The sequence below is a fragment of the Rhincodon typus genome, chromosome 6 (assembly GCF_021869965.1).
Source record: "Rhincodon typus isolate 14 chromosome 6, sRhiTyp1.1, whole genome shotgun sequence".
NCBI lineage: Eukaryota > Metazoa > Chordata > Chondrichthyes > Orectolobiformes > Rhincodontidae > Rhincodon > Rhincodon typus.
Genome location: NC_063337.1, coordinates 92,212,868 through 92,231,004, shown reverse-complemented (window position 1 = coordinate 92,231,004; position 18,137 = coordinate 92,212,868). Strand labels below are relative to the sequence as shown.

Here is an 18,137-nt window from a genome sequence, read left to right as displayed (position 1 = left end):
GGAAGTAGTAGCTGTGGGTACAGTTGCAACATTTAAAAGACATTTGGATGAGTACATGAATAAGCAATGTTTGGAAAGATATGGGCCAAGTGCAGGCAGGTGGGACAAGTTTAGATTGGTCCGAAGGGTCTGTTTCCATGCTGTATAACTCTTTGACTCTAAACGGATTATTTTGATATTAACATATTGCTGCTTGTGGGAATTTGCAGTGCTCAAATTAGTTGCTTTATCTCCTACATTACTACGCTAATTCAAAAGAATTCCATTAGCTATAAATCACTTGGAGATGTACTGAAGTTGTGAAAAATGATGCAGAAATTTAAGCCTTTCTTTCTTAATTTCTTTGTTTCAGTAATTATTACCAAGGGGTTATTTTGGGCTGTCTGTTCAAAAAGTGGTACTGATATTTTTAAACTTGCAGAGTAGAATACAGAATATAAGTGGTTACTGATCAGTGTGAAAATACAGGAATTTAGTATCAGGTAAATAATGTCAGAGGGTAAGCTGGTGCATGTCAGTGAGTAAAAAGGTGATGGGTGAAAGGAACATGCTGTGATTTAGCATATAGACAATGCAGAGTTCTGGACAAGCTCAAGTTTATAGATAATACAAAATTGGAGGGCAACCTGGAGAGCAGCAGAACAGTGGACATTACAGGGAGCAAATACACGGATGAGGATTTCAGCAGTAGATGAGTTGAGCTGGAACAGAGATGGCAATAGTACTGCCACTGTGATAACTTGCATGGTAACTATAGCTGAAGTTGCATTGCAATTATGTCCAGAGTGGAATGAATCCTCCTTCCCCCTCCCCATTTCTGAAGAAGGGTCCCGACCTGAAACGTCAATTTTCCTGCGCCTTTGATGCTGCCTGGCCTGCTGTGTACCTCCAGCTCCACACTGTGGTATCTATGAATCCTATTGAGTTGCATTTGCTGAGATAGTGCAAAGTCGTTTCAAGTGGAAAATAACCAGCATTTGGACTTTGGATGTTTCTGTGGGATGACCTTGGTCGGTACAGTAGCTCAGTGGTTAGCACTGCTGCCTCACAGCGCCAGGTACTCGGATTCGATTCCTGCCTTGGGTGACTGTCTATGTGGAATTTGCACACTCTCCCCGTGTCTGCGTGGGTTTCCTCCCACAGTCCAAAGATGTGTGGGCTAGGTGGATTGGTTGTGGGGAATGTAGGAATGTGGAGATAGGATAGGGGGGTGAATCTGGGTGAGAAGGTGTTTGGAGGGCTGGTGTGGACTCGATAGGCCGACTGGCCTGTTTCCACACTAGGGATTCTATGATTCTGTGACAAGGGAGAAAATAGAGCCCCTTAAAGATCACCAAGGCTGTCTACATGTGGAACCGCAGGGAGCTGGGTGAGATTCTAAATGAGATTTCACGTCGGTATTTACTGAGCAGAAGGTTATGGAAGCTAGAGAACTTGGAGAAACAAATCGTGATATCTTGAGAAGTGTCCGTATTAAAAAGGAGGAGATGCTGAACATCTTAAAGGTGGATAAATCCCTGGGACCTGATCAGGTGTATTCTGGAACGTTATGGGAAGCTAGGGAAGAGATTGCAGGGGCCCTTGCTGATAAGTCCAAATGTTGGTTATTTTCCATTTGAAACCCATGACTCTGCAGTATCTCAGCACATGCAACTCAATGGGATTCATTCCACTTTGGACAGAGTTGCAATGCAACTTTGAGTGTAGTTAGCATGCATGTCATCACAGTGGCAGTACTGTTGCCATTTATTACAAAGGAGGAGTGCTGAAAATCGTAAAACGCATAAAGGCAGATAAGTCCCTGGGACCTGATCAGGTGTATTCTAGAACTTGATGGGGAGCTAGGGAAGAGATTGCTGGGCCGCTTGATGAGATATTATCGTAAGTAGCCATGAGTGAGGTACCAGAAGACTGGAGGGTGGCTAATGTGCCATTATATAAGAAGGGTGGTAAGGAAAAGCCGGGGAACTTTGGACCGGTGAGCCTGACGTCAACGGTGGGTAAGTTGTTGGAGGGAAATCTGAGGGAAAGGATTTACATGTACTTTAAAAGGCAAGGACTGATTAGGGATAGTCAACATGGCTTTCTGCATGGGAAATTGATTGGTTGAGTTTTTTGAAGAAGTGACAAAGAAGTTTGATGAAGGCAGAGTGGTAGACATTGTCTATATGGACTTCAGCAAGGTGCTTGACAAGATTTCACATGGTAGACTGATTAGCAAGGTTGTAATCTGAGGGACCTAGCCATTTGGATACAAAATTGGCTTGAAGGTAGGAGACAGAGGGTAGCATTGGATGGTTGCTTTTCAGACTTGAGGCATGTTACCAGCAGTATGCCATGAGGATCGATGCTGGGTCCATTGCTTTTTGTCATTTATACAAATGATTTGGATGTGAATATAGGAGGAATGGTTAGTAAGTTTGCAGATGACACCAAAATTGGTGGTATAGTGGACAATGAAACAGGTTATTTCACAATACAACGAGACCTTGATCAGATGGGCCAATGGGCTGAGGAATGGCAGGTAGAATTTAATTTAGATAAATGTGAAGTGTTGCATTTTGCAAGGCAGATCAGATCAGATCTTATACAGTTAATGATAGGGCCCTGGGGAATGTTGCTGAGCAACGAGACCTTTGGGTGCAGGCTCATAATTCATTGAAAGTGGAGTTGCAGGTAGACAGGGTGGCGAAGGAGGCATTTGGTATGCTCGCCTTTATTGGTCAGTGCATCGAGTATAAGAGTTGGGATGTTATATTGCAACTGTACAGGACATTGGTTAGGTGTGAGGCTGGAAAAGCACAGCAGGTCAGACTGCATCAGACAGCAGGAAAGTCAACGGTTCAGGCTGAAATCCTTCATCAGGACTGGGGAGGGGAAGGGGGAGGGGAGCCTAGAAATAAATAGAGGGAGGGGGTGGGGGCAGGGGGAAGGGTAGGAGAGATAGTGATAGGTGGATGGAGGTAGGGGTTATTGTGATTGGTCTGTGGGAAGCATGGAGTGGATAGGTGAGTAGGAAGATGGACAGATTAGGACAGGTCAGGGAGGTGAGGAGGAGGGAGGTCTGGACATGGGATAAGGTGGATGTGGAGGGATTTTGAAGCTGGTGAAGTCAATGTTGAGGCCATTGGGCAGTAAGGTCCAAGGCAAAATATCAGGTGGTGTTCCTCCAGTTTATGTTTGGCCTCACTCTGACAGTCGAGGAGGCCAAGAATGGACATGTCGTCAGGGTAGTGGGAGGGGGTGTTAAAAGGGATTGCAACCAGCAGGTCAGGTTGGTTGGTGCGAACAGAGTGCAGATGCTTCAAACCAGTCCCCGATATACAGGAGACCACACTGGGGGCAACGGATACAATAAATCAGGTTGGATGAAGCGCAGGTGAATCTCTGCTGGATCTGGAAGGATTGTTTGGGGCCTTGGACGGAGGTGAGAGGGGAGGTGTAGGGGCAGGTGTTGCACCTCATGCGGTTGCAGGGAAAGGTACTGAGTGTGGTGGAAGGGTTGTTGGGGAGTATAGAACTGATGAGGGGGTCACGGAATGAATGGGTCCCTGTGGAAAGCAGACAGGGGTGGTAGGGTCTAGTTGTAGATGGCGTAACTGCCAGAGGATGATGCATTGGATTTGGAGGTTGTTGGAGTGATACATGGGGGACTCTATCCTTATTTTTGTTGGGGGGAAGGGTTTGAGGGCAGAAGTGCGGGAAATGGAGGAGATACAGTTGATGACATCATTAATTACAGAGAAGGGGAAATTACAGTCCCTAAAGTAGGATGATATCTCGGATGTCCTGGAGTAGTATGCCTCATCCTGGGAGCAGATGCGGCAGAGGCAGAGGAATTGGGAGTCTGGGATAGCATTTTTTCAGGAGGGTGGGTGACAAGAGCTGTAGTTGAAGTAGTTGTGGGAGTCAGTGGGTTTGAAATGGATGTCGGTGGTGAGTCAGTTTCTGGAGATGGAGATGGAGAGGTCCAGGAAGGGGAGGTAGGTGTCAGAAATAGTCCACGTGAATTTGATGGTGGGGTGGAAGGTGTTGGTGAAGTTGATGAACTGCTCGAGCTCCTTGTGAGAGCACGAGGCCAAACCACGATGGAGAAAGAGGTGAGGGATGGGGCTGATGTAGTTGTGGAAGAGGGACTGTTCCACAAATCCTACAAAAAGGCAGGCATAGCTCAGACCCGTGCGGGTGCCCATGGCCACCCCTTTGGTTTGTAGGAAGTGGGAGGAATCGAAGGAAAAGTTGTTGAGAGTGGGGACCAGTTCAGCCGAGAGAATGAGAGTGTCATTGGAGGGGGAACTGGTTGGGCCTATGGAAACGCGAACTGCAAGAACCTGATATTTCGCCTTGGGAGCTTACAGCGCAATGGCCACAACATTGAGTTCACCAGCTTCAAAATCCCTCCACCCCCTGCCTTATCCCATGTCCAGCCCTCCCCATTGTCCTCACCTCCCTGACCTGACCTAACCTGTCCATCTTCCTACTCACCTATCTGCTCCATCCTGAATAGACTGGGGCTATTTTCCCTGGCGCGTCGGAGGCTGAGGGGTGACATGATAGAGATTTACAAATTCATGAGGACGTGGATACAGTGAATAGCCAATGTCTTTTTCCCTGGGGTAGGGGAGCCCAAAACTAGAGGGCATAATTTTAAGGTGAGAGGGGCAAGATTGAAACGGGACATAAGGGACAACATTTTCACACAGAGGGTGGTGTATTTATGGAATGGGCTGCCAGAGGAAGTAGTGGAGGCTGGTACAATTACAACATTTAAAAGGCATCTGGATGGGTACATCAACAGAAAAGTTATAGAGGGATATGGGCCAAATGCTGGCAAATGCGACTAGATTCATTTAGGATGTCTGGCCAGCATGGACGAGTTGGACCTGTTTCCATGCTGTACAGCTATATGACTCTATGACTATTCCAGGAAAATGAAAAACTACATGTAAATTAAGAAGGTTAACAGAAGAACACTTTACTTCTATACAATATGTGTAGGCAAAATGGTTGATATATACATTGAGGTTTTTATGCCTGGCTTTTGTCTTTTCCTGGTATCCTCGAGTAAATTGTCTCTACAAGTTGGTGTCAGAAGTTGTCCCTATTGCAGGCTCGAAATTCCCAGCCCCAGGTGAGAAGTTGTCTGGGGTGGTCTTAACTCCACTTGAAACAGACACGCTAACAGGCTGTTTGAACATCTTGAGCACAATGGCCCTGTAGCCTTTGCAGGCAAAGAAATAGATGAAAGGGTCTAGGCAGCAGTTAAAGTTCATCACAGAAACTGTCACGTGTAGAACTATTTGAAAGTTCTGTTGCTCCTGGCAAGATATTTCGTACTGCAACTTTTTGATCATGTGTTGCACAATGGCCACGTGGTAGGGAGTGAAACATATGAAGAACACAAAGAGTACAAGCAGGATTATGTTGTTGGCTTTTTTGTTTCTTCCTGATTTTTCAGTTAAAGGGTTCTCCTTTGCTGATCTGAAGAGTTTAGAACTGACTTTTGAGTAACAAAATAGCATGATAGCCACGGGGCACATGTAACCGACTATGCAAGCACCGAGCAGCATTTGTGGAAGGTTTGGAATATCTTCAAAATTTGGGTATTCCATGCATGTTAAGAAGTTGCCTTCAGCCAATTTCGACATTTGGACAAGCAGCAGTGGTACCGTCTGGCAAAGAATAATTATCCACACAATTGTGCAGATTTTCTTGACATTGCGGACGTTTCTGAACTTAGAATGTCGGAACGGATATATTACCGCGAGCAACCGATCCAAACTTAAGCAGGTCATGAAGCTTACACTGGCATATATGTTGCTGTAACAAATGACTGCAGTAATTCTGCACATTGCTTCACCAAATGGCCAGTTAAATCCTCGTGCATAGTATACTATTCGGGCAGGTAGAACAGCAGCAAAGAAAATGTCTGAGATCACCAGATTCATGGAGTAAAGTGTAGTCGAATTGATTTTTTTCTGCTTTTTCCTGATGGCGACTATGGCAAGGCCATTGCCAAAGACGCCAACTATGGATATAACAGTGTAGACTATTGGCAAAGCAATACTGGCTGTCTGGTGGTGGCTGTACAGATTACACATTGAAGTGTTAGGGTGAGTTGTTGAATTATTCACAATCGAGCTTGCCTCCATGGAAACTGGAAATGCTGAACTTTTCATGGTCGAGTTTGTTCCCATGAGCTCTCCGGAAACTGGAACTGCTGAAGCTATATTAAACAAACAAACCTTAGTTTCAGTTCAGGATTTATCACAGATTTACCATTAATCAGAGTCTGCTGTGGAAACGGTTCAGTAAATAAAGGACAAAAGAAGCAAGTTGTTAAGAACTGGAATGTGCTGTCTGAAAGGGTGGTGATAAATAGCTTTTTTAATTCTTTTATAGCATGAGGGCATCATTGGCAAGACCAGCATTTGGTACCCATCCTGAATTGCTCTTGAACTGCATGGCTTGTTTGGCCATTTTGAAAGGGTTGTTGAGAGTTAGTTAAAAGCTGTGGGTGTGGAGTCACATGTAGGCCAGATCAAGTAGGGATAGCAAATTTCTTTCCTAAAGACCTTCTGTGAACTATTTGTTTTAAAGGTAGCAGTGATGAAGAACTTCAGTTATGTGAAGACTAGAATCATGCATGGATTGGTCTTTAGAATATAAAAGGTTAAGCAGATTTGTAATAAAGATTGTCAAATTTTTGAATTGTTTGAATGGAGTCAATCAGGAGAAGCTGCTTACACAAGCCAGAGGCTTAACTTCCGACTAGCAGATGGATTAATAACACAGGCGTAGATTGAAGGTAATTGGAGAAAGGAACGAAGCAGATAGGAGAGCTTTTTTTAAGCAACAACTTTCTATGATCTGGAATGTGCTGACTGAAAGAACAGTGGAAGCAGATTCAGTAGTATTATTCACAGTGGAATTGGATGTCTACCTGAAAGGAGAAAAAGTATTGCAGGGCTATGAAGATGGCACTTCAAACAGTACAGCAGTCGATCACTACTGTGCTGACATTTTACTCTGAAGTTTTGAGCAGGATTTGAACCCACAACTCAGTATGTTGGACATTGACTAAGGACAGCACTGAGCCTGGCGTTGATGCACATGATAGACTACATTACTTTTTCCCATTGACTTATATCAGTTTACACTTGAGTGGCTCTTTGTCATAAAAGACAACTCTCTTGTGATGTTACAGGCAGAATCCTGCCACAGTCAAGACTAAAGAAAAGCAAACTGATTTTACCGAGTAACTTACTATCTTTCAATGAAGACATGCATATATGATACCTATGAAAAGAAGTTTGACTGAATATTTGTTGTACAAACTTGCATTGCTAGAGGTATTTTACTGTGATATGACAATCTACAAGCATTTTCGCTATAAACCTTTATTTTTTAATTTTTTAAAAACTGAACGCCATAGTAAAAGGAGAAATCTTCAGTGACATGATATTTTATTTTCATTATGATAGTTTTTTGCTTAGTTGTGAAACCATTGAAAACCTTTCATCTTGTTACCGGAATCTATCTTTAACCCAGATTTCATTCACCTATTTAATTCTCGCTTTATGTCATTTGATAACTCTCTGAAACACAGATGTTGCAGGGCAGGGGCAGAGAGACCTGGGTGTAAATATGCATTGAAAATTGAAAGTGGCAACGCAGGCAGAGAGGACAGTAACTTTTAAAAAAAAAAAAGTGTACAAGATCAGGGAGGAGATGTTGCACTCACATAAGTGACTATTAGACCTCAACTTGAAAACTGTCTATAGTTCTGGATTCAACAGTTATAGGAAAGATGTGAGTACGTTGGAAAGAGCGCAGAAGTACCTTCCAAGAGTGGTTTCAGAGGTGAGGAGCTTCGGTTATGAAGATAGATTGAAGAAGTTTGAACTGTTCTCTTTGGAGAGAAGGCATCTAAGAGGAGATCTATTAGAGGTTTTCAAAATCATGAGTGGCTGATAGATTACTTTGGAAAAAATTGTTCTCGCTTAGAATAAGAACAAGATCAAGGGATCATGATTTAAAGGGCAGCAAAGGGAGGAAGAGTTAAGTGAGGAAAAACTTTTTCACTTGTTGAGTAGTTAAAGTCTGATGTGGAGGTGCTGGTGTTGGACTGGGGTGGACAAAGTCAGAAGTCACACGACACCATGTTATGGTGCAACAGGTTTATTTGATATCACAAACTTTCAAAGCGCTTCTCCGTCAGGTGAATGACCCCCTATCTGCAGCACAAAGTGACGAAGGAGCAGCGCTTCGAAAGCTTGTGATTTCAAATAAACCTGTTGGACTATAAAATGGTGTTGTATGACTTCTGACTTAGTTAAAATATGGATTACTCTGCCCAGAAATGCGGTGGAGGCATTCAAGAAGGCATTGGACAATTATTTACATAAAAATAATGTGCAAGGGTATGGGGAAAATGCAGGAGACCAGCACTAGATAATAATGCTTGTTTAATGAGCTTGTGCAGGCACAAAAGGCTGAATGACCGCTTTCTGAGCTACGATGCTTCTGTGATTCTGTGGCATTGCTGATGCTATATAAATACAAGTTGTTATTGCTTGTAGGAGTATCCTTAATGTAAGGTAGTTACTAAAAAAATTAATAGGAAATATATCTCCACCCTGACAGTGTCGAGAATATGGAACACACTTCATCTCAATCCTATTCATTTTGCCATTTTTCTGTCAACGAACTATGTTTTTCTGGTGCTGTTATATTCTTTCCCTTTTTTGTCTATCCTATTTACTTTGTCTTTGCATTCTAAACTCACAAACCGAAGCCTTCAAGAAGCCTGATCTGCGACTGCCTTAGCATCTAATATTTCAGTACCACATCTGTCCAAGTGTCTTTACTAATCTACAAGCAAACTAAAGGAATGGCACCTCATCTTTCATTTGGTCTCAAAATCAAATTCAAATTATTTCAACTGCTCCCAATTTCGCAGGCAGACATTTTCTCTGTAAATATTGGTAATAATTCTCTTGGTGCCATTTTCACCACCTCTGGATCAATCTTATTTGTTTATTTGTGCTATTACCATACTATACCAGATCTTGCATAATCATCATGTGTCATATAATCACTTCTGCTTTTCAACCCATCCCTTTGCTGCTATCTTCAACCCTGATCTTTTATCTGTGTCTACCCATTTGACAGAATCGCAGAAGTGTTATGATGCAGAAAGAACTCACCAGCTGTCCAAGTAAGCACCATAACATAGTGCAATTTTCTTGCCTTTTCTCCATACCCTTGTACATTGTTCCTATTTAAATAATCATCCAATGCCTCCTGAATGCTTCAATGGAACCTAGCTCTGCCACATTTCCTGGCAGTGCATTCCTGATCCAAACCACTCATGAATTTTTTTTTCCTCCCATCACATTTGATCCTTTGCAAATCATTTTAAATCTGTTACTTCTCATTCTTGATCATTTTATGATCAGTTTCTCCTCAATATTCTAACCTCCACCCTTATGATTTTGAAAACTTCTGTTGGATCTCCTCTCAACCTTCTCTCCATGGAGAATAGTTCCAACATCTTCAATCCCTTCTCATCCCTGGAACCATTCTTGTAAATCTCTTCTGCACTCCAAAGGGTTCACCTCCTCCCTGAAGTGTAGAGCTGTACACAGTACTCTAGCTGAAGTCTAACAAGTGCCCTGTATAAAATTCAGCATAACATCCTCGCTCTAGTACTCTATGTTCTCACTAATAAAGCCTAGGATATTATATGCTTTATTGATCATTCTTTCTATCTGTCCTGCCACCCTGAACATACTGTACACGTATACGGCTAGATCCCTCTTCTCCTGCACCCCATTAAGAATTGCACCCTTTAATTTATATTGTCTGCCCATGTTGCTCCAACTAAAATGCATGACCTCATATTTCTCTGCATTGAACATCATCTGCCCATTCCACTAAACAGGCCGCATCCTTTTGGAGTTCTGCACTATCCTCTTCATTATTTAGTCCTTCCAACTTTTATAAAATCTGCAAACATTGAAACTGCCCCTTGCACATCAAGATCTAGATTATTAATAGGATAATAGGAAATGCAAAGATCCTAATATCAACCCCCAGGGATCGCTACTCCAGCCTGAAAATCATCCATTGACCATTACGGTCTGTTTTCTGTCACTCAGCCAGTTTTGTTACTTGCTGCCAGCTTGCTGCTGTCACTTTTATTCCATGAACTTTTCTCACAGGTTTGTTGTGTGGCACTGTATCAAATGCCTTCTGGAAATCTATATACACCATATCAACAACATTACACTCATTGACCCTTTCTGCCAACTGTTAGATCTTTAGCTTCTTCCAATTCTAATGAAATATTGACCTGAAACACGGTATTCTTGTTCTATAGGTGCTCCCCGACCTGTTAATTATCTGCCCAATGTATTCTGTTTTTATTTTAGATTTCCAGCACCTGCTTTTGCTTTTGTCTTCATTAATTTTCTTCAGCTCTCTAATCTTTTGTTCAGCCAACGTCCTTCCCCTCCTTGTAATGTTTCTCTATTGTGTTCCTAGCTACCATCTCAAAGACTGATCAGTCATCAGCAGCCGTACTTAGCGAATCTTAAAATTAGTAGATTATTCTGTATCTGTTAAAATGTTCATTGTTATGCCTACATCCATATGAATATTCATAACTTTGGTCTAACCCACATTGGTCTTCATTCAATAACATTCTATAATGGGTGCCACAGTGGCTCGGTGGTTAGCACTACTGCCTCACAGCACCAGTGACCCAGGTTCAATTCCAGCCTTGGGTCACTGACTGTATGGAGTTTACACGTTCTCCCTGTGTCTGCATAGGTTTCCTCTGGGTGCTCTGGTTTCCTCCCACAGTCCAAAGATGTGCAGGTTAGGTCAATTGGCCATGCTAAATTAGGGGCTAGGGATTTGCAGGTTAAGTGGATTAGCCATGGGAAATGCAGGGTTACAGGGATAGAGTAAGTGGTGGGTCTGCGTGGAACGCTCTTTAGACAGTCAGTGTGGACTTGTTGGGCCGAAGGGCCTGTTTCCACACTGTAGGGATTCTATGACTCTATAACCTATTATGACAAATGGCTGTTGTCTGTTCATGTCTTACCACCAAGGCTTCGTCATCGATAGTTCTGACAACTTTCACTATCTGAGAAATAAATATCATCCCTACCTCTACACTTTTTAAAATCTTGATTAGAGCACATTCTGTGTACAGTTGTGTCCTCTATATTGTATATACGAAGGTGCTGGAGAAAGTGTAAAAATAAGATTAACAATAATACTGAGCAATTCCATCTATTAGGAAAGACAGAACAGGCTGGGGCTTTTTTTCTGAAAAAGCACTTTGTGCAACTTCACTATCAGGCTCAATCACAATTATACATTCACAGCATAAATTAGCAGTAACGATATGTGACACTGACTGTGACATGTGCAAGTGACATTTTACTCATCCCTGTGTTGAAATCCTCCATGACCTTGCCCCTGCCTTTTGCCATCATCTCTACATCCTCATCCCTTCTGGAGAATTGGCATTGGTCCACTTTTGACCTCTCATACATTCTTGATTTCTTTTGTCCATCAACAACACCTATGCCTTCAGGTCTCTCAGCCATTTCTCCCAGAATTCCCCTTCCTATACTTCTCAGTATCTCACTGTTTCTTCAAAATATTCCTTAAATCTTTGAATTGTTTTACTGTCTCTTTCTTTTGCTCACTGTCATTTTTTCTTACCTGATAATGCCTCGATGAAGCACCGTGGGAAGTGTTATTACTCTAAAGATGTTACATAAGAGCAAGTTGCTGTTTCAAGAGAAGTTTATATAGAGAAGCTATGCTAAATCTGCGAGCAGCCTTAATTATACTGCACTTGGTGCACTGAACATTTCTGTTTTCCATAACATAAGAAGGATATAGAGGCACAAAGGAGAGGCAAAAAAGATTTGCGAGATGTCAGATGCCAGAACTGATAGAGTACAACAGTCAAGCATCAAGAGAGAAGTAGTTGGGACCCCTCAAAATAAATTAAGGTTAAGGGTGTTCTGACAGAGCTTTAAAATTGTAATGGAGTTCAGTAAGGAATTCAATAAACCTAATTACATCAATGTAGTGATCTTAAAACAAATTTATTAAGGACTTCAGGAAAAGCCTTTTGAGAATTATAAATTCTTTACCTAGAGAGAGGTACAAATGTAAAACTCCTTACCACATGAACTAGATGAGATGAAAAGTGTGGATGCATTTAACAGGAAGAAAGGAACAGAAGGATATGCTGATTAGGTGAAAGGAGTTAGATTAGGGTGAGTTTCATGTTGAACATAACATAAGCACGAACCAGTTGGGCCATCAGTTTTGTATAATTCTAGGAGACTCTGAGACTTTGAACTGAAATCAAAAAATTGCTGGAAATCACAGTGGGTCAGGCAGCATCCGTGGAGAGAGAACAAGCTAACGTCTCATGTTTAGATGACTGTTCATCAGAGCTGATGTGAGGTCTTGAACACCTGCTTTAAATCTGAAGTGACACTGAAGGGGAATGGTTGACTATGAAGTGTGTTTTCAGCTGGATGATTACCAGGAGGTGGCAATTCATATTAAGGGAGAGACTGTTTGAGAGAAATGAACGGTATGTGATGATGAGAAACAGAGGAAACAAACTTACTTATTCTGCTGTCATTTTCTGCACTATATAAAAATGTAATTTGAGGGGCCCCTACTCCTGGACCAAGAGGCACAGGTTCAAGTCCCACCTGCTCTAGAAGTGCATAATAACATCACTAAACAGGTTGATTAGAAAAATTGGTTAATAAGAAAAGGTACTTTGCTGCTTTCTGTCATTCCTTGCTTAAGAAGTGCATATTTGAAAGGAATAATATGCTGCAAGACAGATTCCTTTAATTCTAAATAATTGGAGAAGCTTCTGAAGGTTTTAACAGAAAGCTAAGTACATAAGAGAGAAAGGAATTGAAGGATATGCTGATAAAGTCAGATTAAGGAGGATGGGAGAAAGCTTTTGAGTGGTATATTTACCAAACATCAGTTGACCAAATGGCATGTTTTGGTTCTCTAATTATGATGTAATACATATATAATATAAAATGCATCACAGCAGCTCAATAAGCCTCTTTCAACAATACCTGCCAAATCCAGAACCTCAATTAGTTAGAATCGCAGCTCGCTCATGGGGATACAAGTCGCACACCGTCTTTCACTGTAGCTGGGTCAAAAATTTTGGACTCTCTTCTTCACAGTACAGGTATATCTATAGGACAGCAGTGGTTCAAGGAGGCAGCTTGTGAGTATCCTCTGAAGGCAATTAGGGAGAGTGAGCAAATGCTGGCCTTGACAGCAATGTTCACATCGCATGATAAAATGAAAAACCTTTTTTGTTTAACTCTGCCTAGTGCATTAATACATTTAAATTAACTTATATTGTTTGCTAACAAGGCATTCAAATAAATGGATTCATGCACTTTAAAAAAGTGCAAACTCATTACTAGTATTTCACTACAACGTTAACTAATTTGTGTGTGTAGGAGAAGCGGCTCAATCCAAGGACACTGCAGATCAAACTATTCATTTTATATGATAAAGTTCTTAAATATAGTTCTTAACTACCATGGTTTTCTTATGGTGCTTGGAATAATGTAACGCTACTCGGATGAATCCTGCGTTAATAAATACCACAAGTGCTATTCTAGTCACGTGTATTTAATTCTTGGTAGCTTTGTATGTTTGTACACTGTTTCCCCGCTTCGCTTTTAAACTTCTACTTTCCAACCTCCAGCTCCGTCACACCTTTCCCCACCCTAAGCACATTTCTTACTTCTATGTTATAAAATGTTTTTTCCATGATAATGTTTATGTACAGTAGTTTAATAATGTAAGTATGTTGTATATTTCATATTGCATTGTTGGGGAAATTTGCACGACCTTTGCTGTTTCTCAGAATGTATAAATTTCAATAATTTAAATTATCTGCCATGTTACATGCTGTATTTGAAGGTACATCATAATTATGAAAAGCCTTTTCTTAAATAAATTGCTATGTAATTTTTTTGATTTATTCATTTAACTACTTTTGTCAGAAATTAAAACTAATGATAGCTTTAATTTGTTTTATAAAAAAACATTCTTGAAAAGGTATTTCACAAAGTGAATTAAATTTATCAATTTGCAACCTCAAAAGCATATTATTTAAGCAGCAGTATCTGAGAATTATGCCTCAAGGTAAAAATTTGAAGAAAGCCAACACATAAGTAACCCACAATATTATTTTACAAAGGCAGTAAAATAGTCCACTTAGTTCACAATTAAATTTTAAATTTTGAATAAGAATCAATACTTACACACTGAACACCTTTAATTTGTGTCTGTAGCTGGACCTATCCTCTAAGCTTCTGACGTTGTGTTAGGTTGTGAATCGCTAACACTGAAGGCACCTGCCTTGTATCAGATAAAAGTACTTTTGACGTGTTAGCTTTTTTTAAAACTATGAGCTAAATCTTTGACTAGCTTATCGGTTTCCTGTGGTTTAGGCTGTTCCATGAGAGTGTGCAACACTTTGTCCATTGATTTCTGAGAAGTGAAACTTGAAATGATTCTCACTCATTGAGTGTTAGAAAATTCCTATCAATTATGAACAACAATAGCTCAGAGTTTGTGGCATTTCATGCATACACAATTGGCTTGACTATTTCCATCGAACTTCAATTTGAATAAAAATTTTTCCCTGGGCAGATGAATTGATAAAAAGAGCAGAAGAACATCGGGACCTTAGTGAATTACAGGGCCAGCAGTCTAATTCATGAGTTTTAAGAATTAGGAAAGAAACAGCAAAGATGCAAAAGGAAATAAGATGAATTAGAATCATATCAGAGAAATGAAAAGAAAAAGAGAATGATTGGATTGAGGGAAATTGAATAAAGACAAAGAACAAAGAGGAAATGAATAAAACAGTTTGGACATTAAAATATTCCCAAAAAAGAATATATAATCTGCAAAAATATGACTCCACAATTTGCTGTCTCGCCTAGAGAAGTTCATTGGCATTGCAGTGACTATATCTTGTCTATCAAGGGTGATTTAAGCTATTAAGTACCAGCCTTACTCTGAGGCAAGTTTAATGGGTAATTAATATACTTGCAGCAACTTCACAAAACTCACAAAGACATTTGAGGACGAGTAGCTGTTTTTGAGTTTGAGGCAGAGAAGCCCATCCAACAACTTGCGGTGTTTCACAACTCATGAGAAATCTCTTTGTCGCCACAAGTTGCTGGAAAATTTACACATCACTCGCAGTGTGCACCATTATACTCATTGTTATTTTTACAGCAAATTCTGCAATAAAGTGTTCAATGTAACTGGATCACCATTCCATATTTACAAGTTGATTTATGAGAAGCCCCAGTTTGAAAGTACAAATAAGAGAAAGTGCCTCCATTCCGTACCTTTACGAGTTGTGTACAATTTGCTTTCAGAATTCAGCAGAGCTTGATGATTGGCTAAAACAAAAATGCGCCACAGGTTACCAAAGCCATTAGAAAAAATGCAAACTACGTACTCGGGTCATTTTTAAAAGGGATAGAATTGAAAAGCGTAGAGGGTATGTTAAAGATCAGCAGCACCTTGGCATATTGACACTGTTCTCTTGCTTCGGCTGGATATTTCATTCCCCACTGGGTGTGTTTTTGACTAGGGATGAAAATAGAACAGGTGTTCCACAGCTACTTTCTCACCCATTCCCAAGCTCATCCTTATTGTATTTAGCCCCCCATCCCAAAATCATTGAAAAAATCATTGAAAAAATCATAGATTTTGTGAAAGTATGCAAAATTTCCCAAATTGCCTGTTCTCTTAAAAGTAGGTTTCTGTACTTAACAAGAATTACTATTTGTTTCAAATAGGTATATTCTAATTACAAGTAAACGTGACACTATGAGCTGTCACCATATAACTCACTAGTTAAAACTGTACAGTCCACTTTAAAACTTCCCCCTGTAGTCACATGCAGATGATGGTCAGACAAAAAAAGATGAGGTGTTATGGGTTGAGGGGAAAAATGGCGAAGGTGGTTCAGTAGTCCCTGCCCACAGGTTTCACTGATTAGCCTTTTGGTTTGCTGCTTCACGATCCCTCTTCTTGATCTCTTTACCGCGATAATTTTGGCTTCTTGTCACTGATTTTAATCACATCACCTTTGATGGCCATGCCTTCAACTGCTAAGGACCTAAGCTCTAGAATTAACAACTAAACTTTTCTACCCCTTTCTGCTCTGTTAAAATTCACTTGAAAACCTAACACTTTTGACCAATGTCACAGATTCTTGTAAATTGATCAAAATACCCCAAAGCATTCACTCAGCAGGGAAATTTGTATAAATGAGTCTGTGCCAAGGTTTGAAGGGCTCTGTGGAAAATTTGGAAAGCGTTGGATTAATTAGGCAACTCTTCCAAAAAACCAGCACAAGCACGATAGAATGAGTGACCTTATTATGTGCTTTATGATTTTACAGAGATTAACCTTGCTAACTAATTAATGGGTACTAAATTAAATCAAATTCATGTTGTTCCTTTGTGGTGTTTCGAACCACCAAGAATGTCAACAACAAAGGTGAGGCAGCTCCTTTATATTTGGACGGTTGTGGTCCAGCCAGATTTTTTTTAACTCATTTGTTACTTGAAATACTTCAAATTGGGAAACTTCAGAAAGATTTAAAATATAATTTAGTGCATCAGGGACTTAGCCTGCACATCTGGTTTGATCATGTCTGAAATCAGTTTAAGAACTGGCAGCAGTTCTGGAACATAAGTGTGTGTGTGTGATAGAAAGATTTAAATTTATGAAACACCTTTCATGAGCTGTGAGTGTGCAAAAGAGCTTTACAGCCAATTATGCACAATCTTTGAAGTTTAATCACTGTTGCAATACAGGAAACACGGCGACTAATCTGTGCATAGTAAGGTCTCACCAATATTAAAGTTTGCTTAATATCACGTGACATGCCCAAAGGGCTTTAGTGAGACCAGAGAGAAGTGACAAATGTAAGGACCCACTGCAAACTTTCACATGTTCACTTGGTAGCACTCTTCTTGCTGAACCAGACGAGTTTATGTTCAAGTCCCACCTTGGATATGCATGCGCATAGAAGAAAAACTGACAAATTTTCTTGGTCGGCATTTTGTGACTCTTAGGTGTGATATTCAATGTTCAGGCTCTTCAGATCACACTTGCAAGCACCCTTGAAGTGGAGCGTTGAATGCTGCATTAGTTATTTGGGTCTGGCTACATCACCATGTGGAAGGGTCTTGGGTGTGCAAACATTTTCCATCATGCAGACATGCTTGATGCACAGAATCTGTCCCTTTGGTTCACGGGTGTCAGTGCACTCGACAGCTCTGCCTCTGAGATTGCTGTTTTAGTGTTTTTGTCTTGCTGGAAAAAGTACGTAATTTGTCAGCAAGATGGAAATGTTGAGCTTTAGTCAAGACTAGACGGTACAAAGCCAAAGACACTGTACTTCAATGCATGTAGCATTGATAATGAGGTAATCAAGTTAATAGTACACATTAAGAGCAGAATTGCTGACACAACAACTGTGGGCAACTACCTTGAAATAAATATGATCTGATAACCATTACAGACATGTAGTTACATGATAACAAGGATTGGGTCTTGAACATTGAAGAGTATATGGCATTCAAGGACAGGAAACTTAGAAGCTAGGTAAATCTGGAGGAGTAGGATTGTTAATCAAGGATGGCATTTGTGCAATAGTTAGAGATGACTGTGGTTCAGCCAGTCAGGATATGGACTTGTTTTAAGTGGAGATGAGACATAGTATAGGATATAAGTCACTAGTAGAGGTGGTCAGCTGACCCATGAACAATAATGCAATGTCAGGTTAAGTATCCAAAAATAAATATTGGCTGCTTGTGTTAAAGGGATAATAATAATGGTGGGTGAATTTAATCTAATATAAACTGGAAAAATCAAATTGGCAGTAGTAGCCAGGATGAAGAGTTCATAGAATGCTTCCAAAACAGTTCCTTATAGCATCAGGTACAGGAAATTTTCAGAAAGTGGGTTAAACTAGACTTGGTAGTGTGAAATGTGATAGGATTAATTAA

The 18,137-nt window shown here is 40.5% G+C and overlaps 2 protein-coding genes across 4 annotated transcripts in view; one reads left to right on the top strand and one right to left on the bottom strand.

Moving 5' to 3' along the window:
- Positions 1 to 4,954: 4,954 nt before the first annotated feature.
- Positions 4,955 to 14,470, bottom strand: LOC109930226 (G-protein coupled receptor 183). 3 transcript variants are annotated; one of them, XM_048598217.1, is made up of 3 exons: positions 14,358 to 14,456; positions 13,146 to 13,270; positions 4,955 to 6,226 (listed from the first exon to the last, which is right to left on the bottom strand). In XM_048598217.1, the coding sequence occupies exon 3, from the start codon at positions 6,195 to 6,197 to the stop codon at positions 5,076 to 5,078; it is 1,122 nt and encodes a 373-aa protein (XP_048454174.1). In that variant the 5' UTR covers positions 6,198 to 6,226; positions 13,146 to 13,270; positions 14,358 to 14,456; the 3' UTR covers positions 4,955 to 5,075. The 3 variants fall into 3 exon arrangements, with proteins under 3 accessions (XP_048454174.1, XP_048454175.1, XP_020385347.1); XM_048598218.1 differs by having other exon boundaries at positions 13,146 to 13,314; positions 14,358 to 14,427; XM_020529758.2 differs by lacking the exon at positions 13,146 to 13,270 and having other exon boundaries at positions 14,358 to 14,470.
- Positions 14,471 to 17,347: 2,877 nt separating this feature from the next.
- The window catches only part of LOC109930242 (ubiquitin-associated domain-containing protein 2), a 94,257-nt gene continuing 93,467 nt past the window's right edge, over positions 17,348 to 18,137 (top strand). Inside the window, exon 1 of the mRNA XM_048598410.1 lies at positions 17,348 to 17,451. Within this exon, the coding sequence (XP_048454367.1) occupies positions 17,348 to 17,451 (104 nt within the window). The remainder of the gene's footprint in view (positions 17,452 to 18,137) is intronic.